Genomic DNA, 12,047 nt, shown 5'->3' with positions numbered 1-12,047 from the left:
CACGGCAACCCTGTCAATGTATTTGCTCCCTATCTTTGCATGGAGAGTTTGTCTTGACGTAGAGGTGGACTCTCAGGATAGCGTGGGATATCTCCTCCATTTTGGCCTCAACTTGACAGCTTTTTTTGAGCTTGGGAGTTGATTTCAGAGAAAACCAGTGGCACCATCGTGTTTCTCGCGAACTTTTACGTAAGAATCAACAGTCAAATCGCAAATTCCTCACACATGCAACATCTCCATTGTCGAGAGACGCCAAAAAATGGGAGATAATATTACTCTACTGAAGTTGCAGTAAGTGCAAAAATTGTCATCCCTCTGGCGCAAGGGCGTATCTTCATTTCCGCATGCAGCCCGAGAAAGCATACAATGTATATGTGAAACAGGACCCACGTTGAGATTGAGATACGCCCTTACGCCGTAGGGGCGACGAAGTGATGTTTTGATAGTGGGACCCTGTGGTGTACGAGTAGGAATCTATACTACTGTACTAAAGAAAAACGCCATATTATGAACATTCGGAAGTTGCCAGATATCCTCTGATTAAGTGTCTATTTTTTAGGTTAGTCATGACTATTTTCTCTTGAAATTTTCAGCTAACATATATCTGATCGCGAATAAAATTCTCTTAGAAAAGTGTAGGAAAATATTCACCGATTTTCTTGTAAATTTATATTTTAACGAGGGAAATTTGACAACGTCTGAATTTTTACACGGCGTTCTTCCGTTGCGCAATAGTACGTTGTACGCATACCTTCTGCTGTCGTAAAATCTGCAAAGGGCACATTGATCATCATCCTGAAAAAGCTCTGTTGAAATGAAAATTGGGTCTGTTTCCTTGTTTCCCAGATAACCATCACAAATACGAAAAATTAGACTTATTTATCTAAAGTGGAACTTCTTGTATAGGGTAGGGTGTCCATGTTACACGGTTCAATTTAATTTAATTTAGTTCTTTTTAGCATCCGTAAGCTCAATCGACGAATGATCGGGTGAACGTAAAGAATGTCAAGGATTCTCGTCGGAGATCTTAGTGCACCTACCACTACCCCTTAGAAAATGATGATATCAAAAAAGTTAAAATAAATATCGGTTTTCTTTCACTTTTGTCCTGCACTACTTACCCCATGAAACTTTCTCTCCTAAACCTTAAACACGAAGAAAAAGAAAGAAAACTGATCACTTTTGCGTCAAAAGCTAATTTAAAAACACAAAAAATTACAACAGCAAATCGTTTAGGAACTTACAGTGACATTGAATACGGAGCCAATGAATAGTCCCATTCCTTCAGCCACCAGAGATACCTCTATTCCAATCAAAGCGAAGAAGAAAAATCGGTACATCTCCACCGGTAACCCCGACATAAAGTATACCAATGATAAGAATATCATACTGAACATTATCTATTGAGAAAAAAACAGAAAAGAATAAAACTGATTATAATCTCAATATTTGTTAAATCAACGAGCCACCTCATTTTGCCCCTCAGACATTTTATCTTAGTCAAAGAGGCTTTTGAGTAAGTTATTCAAACGTAGTTTTTTAGTCATATTTTAATATGTTTGCAGGGATTTAGCCACAACGAGCCCAACCTGATTCTTAGGTTGTCTTATTTCCTCTCAGGTTTTATTTTTTTCACCAAAAAAAAAAAAAAAAAAAAAAAAAAACTATGCGACACAACTAGTAAAATTTTGTGATTTTCCCCCTCATGCCGAATACGAATATACTCATTGAATTTCTAAACCCAAACAGAAGAAGGGACCAGGCAACACCTGAGGCTGATTCTTGATCACTTTGCCTTAGATACTTAAGTAGAGCTGATTCTTTTTCAGTTACAGCAGCATTATTTTATCGTGAAACCCGAGACCGTTTTTCTAGAAATTAGTAAAAATCAATAAAATGGAACCAACATTTTACTATTTTGACTAAAATTTCGAACACTTTTAATAGTCTTTTTCGGATAGGTTAAATACATTTTAAACCCCATAAACAAGTATTGGCATTCTTAAATCAGATTTACATTCTACTCGCTTTGAGTTTAAAAGGAGCCTTCTTACACTGGATTTATTTTGAGAAAAAGAGGCTTAAAGGTTTAATCCCGTATTAGGGTGGAAGGCAGATTCAGTTTCACATTTCCCGTTTTCCGTGTTGTATGCTATCGGATAAATTTCATGTAGTTTTAAACCGCTAACTCAATTTTATGATAGATGTGAGTCATTTTATTGTGAGCTTAATTTGACCCAATTAATGGCATGCTCAAAAATAATTTTCTATAGTTCGAAGAGGGAGAAAAAAACAGGACATTGTATTCATTTTCTCCAAATTTTCAAAGTCACTTACTATCGTAGGTATCCTTGCCATGGACAGTGCAAAGTAATATGGCTTAAAACTGTACCAGCGGTTGAAGTACTCTCGTTTTAATAACTTAACTTCAAACGGAACTGAAACGAAGAAGAAAAATAACATTGAAATGTTGTTTCTTGTTTCTGCAGCTCATATTAAACATTTATGAAAAAAAGGAAAGACACAGAACTGAAATAATGTGCTTTTAACTACGACTTGACCGCCTGAACGCGACGAATGTATTTATCAGAAGACGGCGTCAATGTAGCCCTTGGAAGCACCTATCCCTGCTTTGACGTAGTATGAATTGCATACATGAATAATTGAAGGCGTTTATGTTTTTCTGGCGCCATCATTGATACGCGTTGAGCCACTCCGAGCTGTTTGTATGAGAGTGTGCACCTCCGGCGTATGAATGAGTAAAATCAAGCAACTCGTCAAACACTTTGATTTTTATTTCCCTGGCTTGAAAATATAAGAGTTTTTTTACTAACTCTCGCTACGAAAAAATATTGTGAATATTTAGATACAAATTTTACATATATGTTAAATGTTTGTTTACTATTAGATACTTTTATGAGGAATCATCCGTGTTTGAAAAAAACATTTACCTCAATATTTCTCCTATTTTACACGATATTTACGAAGTAAGTGGAGACTATAGATTAACGTTCCACAATTTCAATAATACGAGCTAAAGTTGGGAAATAGGGTCTTTCATTGAAAACAGACAGAACTTGGTGGGTGGTCAAAATTTTGACTAAAACTTATCCGATATTTGATCAAATGAAATGCCTGATGCTCCATTTGTCTGAGATATTATGATAGTAGGTCAAAGGTCCTCGAAACTCTTCAAACAGAATATAAGACAACCAGTGTACTCACAAGCTAAAACTGGAACCATACACTGAGTGAACGTGTGAAAAAGGATGACACCCATACAAAACTTCATGTGGTTGAAAAACTCTGCGCCGTCATTGGCTTTGTTCCAGAATACTATGCCTACAGCCAGCCCACACATGAGATGGTGGTAAAACTGAATTTTAAGACCAACCTGTGTGGTAAAGGAAAAAAATACGTCAAGAAAAGAAAAACGCTATATTTATTTAAACATCGAAAATGCACGTTAATATTTAAAATTAAAATTAAAAATATTATAACTTCGAACCACAATAAACATTTACACGAGGGCCCTTGGAGCCTCACAAAAGGCCTAAAACTGGGGAACCAATCAGAAAACGGTACAGATATAAGGAAGAACCCTCTCACTTTGGTTACTCTAGTCCTTTTGAGCCTTCTTCGGTGGAGCACATGAATGAAGAAATGGCTTTCAGAGAAACTTTTGTCTTTAACTTTGGCTCGATTACATGAGTCTCATGCACAACTTGCTTTTCAACAGGTTTTTATCTGAATTTGTGTATAATTTGACAAAATACTGTACCTCCCAATGCTTAGTAAACATTGTTAATAAAACTACACACAGTAAAAATCGATTTTTCCTCTGCGTGTTGTGCTCTTTTTTGGCAAGGCAGTGTGCCAGGGTTGTCACAGAATTAAGAAAATAAAAGTACCTGACATTTCCCTGATTTCCCTGACACATTTTGGTAAAATTCCCTGACAATTGAATAAATCCCACATGGATAAAAAGACATAATTATATATAACTCTCTGGCAAGAATTTTTTGTTTGAAACGTCAAACCCATTCTAAAAAGCAAATTAAGGTGACTTAACAATTTTTTCCTGACATTTCCAGATTTTCCCTGACTTTACAATTTCCTGACATTTCACGGGTTTGCCGGTATTCTCTGACTATGGTAACCCTGTGTGTTGGGTGCAGCAGACACTATGAAAACAAAGACTTGAGTATAACGTACCTTATTCCTAAACGTCTGAAGCATCATTCGTTTCCAAATGGTGCAGAACTGAGACCAAGAAGAAGTCGGGAAGTCAACGCACCAACTCGAGTGCATCTCCGACTCAGCGTGCTTCTCGCTGATCTTCCGATAGCTGAGTATCGAAGTCGCTAGAATCCCGTTGACTAATTTGTTGTTGTTGTTATTGTTGTTGTTATTGTTATTGATACAGTTACTGTCGGTGCTCGAGAAGCTCGTCTCGCTTTGTGCCGGTGATGGAGGTTTCCCTGTAGAAAAAACAAAATTAGTTCAACGTGAGGAATTTTAAATAGTTTTAAGCGTGCAACTTCTTGAAAAACCAAAAATTAAAAAATAAATAAATAAATAAAATAATAGCCTTACAGCGAATAAAATATGCGTAGGTATAAAGCTGAATATTTGATTAAAAAATGGGGCGAACAGTTTGTCCTGAACTCGAAAAATGCGATCAGAGGGAGGAGCTTGAACTGGAGCATCAATGAGTTTTGAGATCAATTTACATTGCTGTAGAGACAAATGAATGAGTGTCTAATAGAGGAATGTAATTTCATAAAAGCAAATTTTACAGGAGAGCCAAACATTAATTTTCTGTTTAGTTAGTCCAGGAGGTAGCTTTCGTTATGGTGCTCCTTTTCAAAATGGACATTTTTTTAAAAAAGAGACAAAACTTTTTTCCCCTGATCTCAAAATCGCTGTTGGCCTTACCGTACCTGGGAAATTTTATTGACCTAAACCCCTATAAAGGTAGCAAGAGTGCAGGAAAAATGACTAATTTCGAATTGAGGCAGGCGAAGCTCTTCCAAATCAATAATATTAGCTAATCCCAAAACACATTGTCTGAAAAAAGTACCGTGTAAGGAGCATTTATCGAAAATACTCGATTTACTTTTGAGATCAGGAAAAAAGTTCTGTCAATTTTTAAAAATCTGTTCGTTTTGAATTGAGACACCAAATTGACAGTGACCTCCCGGACTAAGGAGAATGTCTAAAAACGAAAATATATAGACTATTTTAAGAAATTTTCAATGCATGGACGTTGACTTCCATTTTAGAAGGAGAAACGTGTTCAAGAAAGGTAAAGATGGCCTTGACTCACAATTCGGTAACTGTGTGTGGATAGGGGGCACTGGTAATGGTAACGCTATGGAGCTGTCCAGATCAGGAATATCGGGTTTTGATTTCGCAAAACAGCTGAGTTTGCCATTGTTGGTTGCTGCCGCCAAGATCGTGATGTGGTCCTCTTCTTCACCGTCCGTCATCTCGATTACTGTTCCAAGTAAATAAAAAATACAATTTGTAGTTAGAAAAAAAAATCTAAAAGGAAGGAAATTTCAGTTCTTAACACAACAAATAAATGACTGTCAATTTAACGCTTTGGCCGTTGTTCGGCCGGCACTTATCGTAGTGGTCTGTGCTACTTTATTTACTAGGGGCCTCAAGCCGCTACGCGGCCACCGACCACTGAAAATAACTACACGTAAAAATTCGTAGAACAATCGTGTTCACATTATTTAAGAGATAAATGGACTCAGAAGCCGACGGGTGCAACGAAAGAAAGTGAATTTATCTCTGATTTACCACTTTTTTTAATTCGTTGTTTTTAAAAAACTACACCCAGTTTCCTGAAAAGTTTTCTCGTATTTTCTTACATGATTTTAATGCATCGAAAATTTTGACGTGATATTTTCGTTTGTTCTATTTTGTTTTATCTAACAACAGGAAATTATATACCGTCCAAGTTTCTGAATCGTTACAATGAGGATACATATTTTCCCTTTAATTGTGGTAAAAACCGGAACAGAGAGACAAGAATGATGACACGTAATCCTAGTTTAACGGCGGCTTCAGCGTCTCGCGAGCCAGGGAAGGGAACATCGTGGAGTCATCTTTGCAGTGTGACGCGCCGTTCATCCGGCCGGCACGGCGGAAATACAACTCTAGCATTGCGTTTGGTGCAATGCGAGAAGTATTCACGCAGTCTTGTAGGCGCTAATACGCACTCGACACCGACCGCACTCTTTGGTGCAATGCATGCAGTATTCTTGCAGTCTTGCAGGCGCTGATATGAGTTCGACGCCGACTGCACCGTGCATTGCGCGATGATTCGAACTCGCGTTAGGATATTCGCGGCATCAAATAATGGGGCTCAAAAGACCCACGTTGTGTTTCGACGCCATATGAGCATTCCAACGTTGCCTCGTTTCTCCCAATAATTTTTTTTTTTTGGAGAAAAGTTAGGAAAGTTCTCTGTGTTCGCTTTTTTAAATTGAATAAACTATTAAACAAGGCACGAATTTAAGCACTCTGACACATGATTCTTCACCAAAATTTCACGTAGAACACGATTTGCGCAACGGAAACTACTGAAATAAATTCCTAGCAAAGATATTAACATTTTTATTGAACATTGACTGCGGAAACTTTAAATAGAGTATTTGCTAGTGTCTGAAATTTGATGAATTTCGTGTTTAAGTGGAAACTACTAAGTGAACTGAACACGAGGATACCCTTCGTTCATGAATTGAAAAATTATTGGAGAAGATATGACAAAATGATCTAATCTGCTACAATACATATGTTAAAGTGGGAAATGCCGCCAGATGACGTCTCTAGGTGGTGCATTTTTTTACTTTTAAATCTATTTATATACTAATTTCCATATCAGAAAAAATTATGAAAAATACTGTGAAATCAGCTCTTTAAGCGCTTTCAGATAAACAATAAAAAATTTGCATGCAAATTCTCCTTTGCCCGGTCACAAAAAAAAACAAAACCCTACACGAGTGAAATTGCGCACTACAACGACTTCAGCAAACTACTCAATCGAGCATTGTTTTTTCCCCACACTGTGCTGTTCAAAGTGTGTACAGCTTGAGCTGAGCTTCAAAATTGGGGCTGCCATATTTTCATATTCAAAGTGACGTGTGGCGTGCAATTTAACCCAAGTAAATTATTCTTTCTTCCATGAGCGGAAAGGTTGAATTTATGCATAAAAAACATAATTACCACGGTTAGGTGTTAATCTAGGGTTAGGATTTCGATTCCTCGAGCTCGACGTCGAGCGATCGATATCCTCGTTGCCTATTGGTGTTCGCACCGCTAGCCTAAAATCCTGGGATCGAAGGATTGTGGAAATTTTTCTGACTTTTGTTTACTCATTTTTTCAATTTTTGTAAATGAGAAAGCAGCTAACTTCATAGCTTGAAATATGTGTAGAAGGTCCATATGGATCCAGCTGAGGCAGGAAAAAAGAAGAAGAAAACGGGTTAAACGGCCATAGTTCCAGTTCATTAGGACTCACTAAACTTGGGTCGGGTCACGACTTGTTTGAGGACCTCGCGGGACTCTTGATGCAGTAAGGCATATACAAAACAAATTCTGGGTTGAGAGGACAAGGAGGGGCATTAAAAATGGCAACATTCCGAGAATGGTTGTTTGGAGTAGAGTGAGTGCTCGGTAAATTAAGGGTGTCGAAATGCCTATTTTACATTCCGTTGCTCCGGTGAGTACAAATTCCGCCGTTGTTTCGAGTGGTCATTGACCAACCCAATCACTATTTCACTCTTAAGAGGACCAAAGAATCAGGTTTACCTTGTATTCAGCAGGGTCATTAAACTGATGATTGATGTGAGAGCTTTGGTTGCCGATTCGATACTGACATGTACGTGTACATGTGCATATTCGTAAATGTTTCGAAGTCATGACGTTCATTCCATCGAATTTAAAATTTAATAAAAACTAAAAGAAAAACTTCAAAAGAGAGGAACATATTCATTTTTGAATATAGAGGGGGCGTCTTAAATTTTGAGGAAGCGTGAAAAGGATATGTCAATTTTGATAATTCTTCGCTTGTGTTGCCCAAGAAAGTGTTCGTGATTTCCGTGAAAGTTTGGAACGTCTGATTTATTTGAGTTTCACTACATTTGATTTTTTTAGTTTTTTTTTAGTTTTTACTTTTTGCCCTGTAACGGTGCTTTGGCCTTAGTGCATAGGCACAAACAGCCACTAACAATACATTTGATTAAAAAAAATTCCCACGTGGAATAAAAGAGTCGGCATTTGTGCAAATGATGCCTTTTTAGGGCATGGCGATATTGTTCTCACCACAACTCACACTAACATGTAATTCCTATACTCTCTTGCAACGTATTTTAATCTTCGAACGTAGCATGTTATTGCTGCATGACATGGCACATTTCAATTCTGTTTTCATTGCAATGATCAAAATTATAATAGGAGAGAAGGCAATAAAAAAGAAAAGAAAAAAATGTTGAAAAGTTGAAGGCTAAACATTTGTTGAGATATTGAAACCGGTCAAAATGGAGAGATTGTTCGAAAGTATTCTTTCATTTTTGTAGGATCCACCTGGAAGAAAAAGAAAACCAACTACCTATCTTGCGTTTACGTTATGCAAAATATGGTTTGATGACTTTCAGTTTTCACATGACTTTTCGCGGAAACCACTTGCGATCATCTCAAGGCCGTGAACAAGATGCTAAAAAATCACCGTGAAATCACCGAGAAGGTTCACCTTAGACTTTATGTCTCTTTCATCGCAAGTAAGCATTAAAGAAAACGCCATCAGTCTCAGAATAATTATCGGCAGGGACAAGTTCGGTCCTGTTGCGGTGTGCATAAATTACAGCAAACAGTTATAATTATGTCAATCTTGCAACAAACGTAGGCAATTAATTGGCAATGGAATTAATTTGTACGCATTTGTTCATTCACTTGGTCCTCTCTTCCGAGGCGTCACATTCATGCATTTATTAATCATCGTTTGCCAATTTGCGTGTACTCACCAAAATCGGCGGGGTTGTAATGTGTGGGACAGTGGAGCCCAGCGGAAGCCAAGAAAGGGACTAGCTCGGTAGTGGCGCCCTGGTAGACACACAGACCCTGGGCAAGAACGTAGACGTGGTCGAAAAGCTGGAAGAGGGACGCGCTCGGCTGGTGGATCGTGCAGACGATGGTCCGCCCTTGGTGCGCTAGGAGCCTCAATAACTTCAATGTCTGTGACGTCGATACATTGTCTAAACCACTGAAAACATAAAATAAAAATGAGCACTAGTTTCATATGGACATATCTCTGTTAAACGGAACTACGCGCCAAATTGAGTTCCTTTTGAAGATTTTAGAATCCCAGATAGCGCGTTCTGTCAAACGGACCTAAGCGCCACGGAAAAGCATTGCGAGTATAGGAAGAGCGAGCATCGCGTTCCGCAAGACCCGCCAATCCAAGCCCCCCTCTCCTTTCCTCCCCCTATGGCGCTTAGGTCCGTTTGATAGAAATACGTCCATATCATCTTGAATGTCAGTGTAATTTGCGCGAATCCGCCAAGAAGATGCCCAACGTGAGGAACACAGAATTTGAGCGAATCTGAGTCTTCTTAACGCATCGTTTCAAACAATGCGATTTAAGTATAAAAATTATTTTAAAATTAAAAAGATGATGAATCCGTATTTTCTTTTTTTTTGGGGGGGGGGGGAGGGGGAGAAAAACATTATCAGACCGAATTCATCGGAACATACACGAAAATAGAGGGTAGTTTCCGTCTGGTGTTTTTATAACGGGTTGCAAGAGAGGGGGTGGGAGAAAAAAGTTGTTAAAACGCGCGTTGCGTAGTATTCAAACGCCTCCCGACGTGTGGAAATAGAATTCTTCTTTCATTTTCTATTCAGAAATCAGTATCTGGATTTTGCGCAGTTCAACCTCCCCGTATGAAAACATCAATCAATCCTTAGTAATGTGAAAAATAACTGATTTGGATTTTCGGCCTTGTTTTGCCGTTGGTGCGAAAACGAAAATGTTTTTTGGACAGGTTACGACACTAGCTGAAACTCGAAAAGGGCAGGCAATGTCTTCTCTAGAAGACATTGCCTTCATTTATATGAATATACTTGCATGAATATAAATTGAGGTACATACCTAGTTGGTTCGTCTAAAAATATAACTGGAGGGTTGTTAATAAGTTCCAAAGCTACGACAAGTCTTTTTTTCTGACCACCAGAGAGGTATTCTGTTCTCGTCCTCCGGCATTCTCGGAGTCCCAGCATGGATTGGATTTCGTGCACCTACAATTAAAAAATCAAGTAAAAATTGGATATACTCACTCTAAGTGGAAGTATGTACAAATTAATTTAATAAAAGGATGGAATCGGTGCCTGCTTTAATAAGGGTTTTCCATAGCAACGGCAAGTATTTCGCATATATTAGGAGACTCAAACGCCCGGATAGAAAAACTTGCTAAGCTTATTATTAAGCTATGCATTACCGCACCGTCTAAGAAGTCTCTGTATTTTTTTTCCGAGTTCTCAGGATCCCTTGCTCATTTTTTTGTGATGATACTTTTTCCTTGCATTGATGGCAACGAAAGTTGATGTTGCCGTCATCGTTCATTAAAACGGAGTGGAGATTAAAAAATTAAAAATTAAAATAGCATACCAAAACATTTCGGCAAAACATTGAGACAAGTCTTGCAATTCTCGAGCGGCAAAAACACGTTGATCACGTAGGAGACCAACGTTTTCGTTACTTTTAAAAACCCTTTAAGTCGGAAGAATGTTCATGTTTTCTTTACTAGTGATCCTCTTCTAAAATCCAAGTTGTAGTACTCAATTGATCAGTTAAGAGTGTCATATCGTGCACAATGGTTGGAATTTATGAACTGACGAGGAAAAATAATTCTGCTTTGCTCTATAAATCTCACATTGAAAGTTGTTTAACTACCACCCTTTGAGAAAAACAGGTCAACGATATCCATAGCTATGGTGAAATACGTAGTTCTTCCCCACTCAGTCTTATCCGTAATTCACAGAGGGAAGCGAATACGAATGCATGCAAAACAAGTTTGTTTAACGAATAGCATAGTAGTCATAATGAACATGAACAACGTAAGAAATGTACTGAGATATGTGGAAAAGCATAATACTTGTTCACAGTACGATTCATTGCCACGAGAGGGTTATTTTTCTGTCAAAGCCGCAATGATACAATTTTAAACGATAATGAAACTCACCAATTGCAGTTTGTGTTTTAGAGTCGTTTCCCCTGAGAGTTTCAATTCAGCGGCGAACATCATCACCTCCTGCAACGTGAGCATAGGTTGGATCATGTCCTCTTGCGTGATGTAGCATGATAATTTCCGGAAAAGTTTCTCGTCCCTTTGTTGTCCATTTACCAATAGTGAACCGGAAATACCTTTTGATCTAGAATCAAAAACAAATATAAACTTAGTAAATGAATTTTCTCAATGTATTAAGAGGAGTAAAACAGCTGTTGATAAAGGTAAAGGGCGAAACAATTCTATTGCACCAGATTTGACGATTAAATCTGACAAACTTCAAACTGAAGGTTAAGACCTAGCTGTTAAGGAAGAAAAGCTCCAAATTATCAGTGATTGAAAGTGTAACACTGGAAAAAAAACACATTGGATCTAGAGCCCAGACTCTTAAAAACATCGACAAGAAAAAATACTCATGATTCGATCGGATTTGTTTGCTTAACTCAAGAACCAAGCCTCTTATTTTGAGCGGATTTCGTTTTGATTAAAGCTTAAATCTGATTGAATCAAGAGTATTTTTTCTTGTCAGTGTTTTCAAGAGTCTGGACTCTAGATCCAATGTTTTTTTTTTTTCCCAGTGAACTTTTCATAGATTCATCACGCTCAAAATCAGATAAAATCTAAGCCTCTGAAAGCTGTTCGTGAACAGTAACATCACGGTCTTAAGTTATACAAGTTGAGAAAGGAAATTACGATTTTCCACCGGCGCTCACGTGTAGCCCTCATGATTAAAAATACTGCGGCATAAAC

The 12,047-nt window shown here is 38.0% G+C and overlaps 1 protein-coding gene across 1 annotated transcript in view; it reads right to left on the bottom strand.

Moving 5' to 3' along the window:
* The window catches only part of LOC109041184 (ATP-binding cassette sub-family G member 4), a 66,151-nt gene that overhangs the window by 2,500 nt on the left and 51,604 nt on the right, over positions 1 to 12,047 (bottom strand). The window contains exons 3-10 of the mRNA XM_019057420.2: positions 11,253 to 11,442; positions 10,163 to 10,308; positions 9,036 to 9,274; positions 5,330 to 5,500; positions 4,216 to 4,481; positions 3,226 to 3,394; positions 2,338 to 2,438; positions 1,245 to 1,400 (exon numbers count right to left, since the gene is read on the bottom strand). Coding sequence (XP_018912965.2) covers positions 1,245 to 1,400; positions 2,338 to 2,438; positions 3,226 to 3,394; positions 4,216 to 4,481; positions 5,330 to 5,500; positions 9,036 to 9,274; positions 10,163 to 10,308; positions 11,253 to 11,442 — 1,438 coding nt within the window. The remainder of the gene's footprint in view (positions 1 to 1,244; positions 1,401 to 2,337; positions 2,439 to 3,225; positions 3,395 to 4,215; positions 4,482 to 5,329; positions 5,501 to 9,035; positions 9,275 to 10,162; positions 10,309 to 11,252; positions 11,443 to 12,047) is intronic.

Source organism: Bemisia tabaci, chromosome 1, assembly GCF_918797505.1.
Source record: "Bemisia tabaci chromosome 1, PGI_BMITA_v3".
NCBI classification, from domain to species: domain Eukaryota; kingdom Metazoa; phylum Arthropoda; class Insecta; order Hemiptera; family Aleyrodidae; genus Bemisia; species Bemisia tabaci.
The sequence above is the reverse complement of the archived record's forward strand: the minus strand, read 5'-3'. Positions and strand labels throughout refer to the sequence as shown.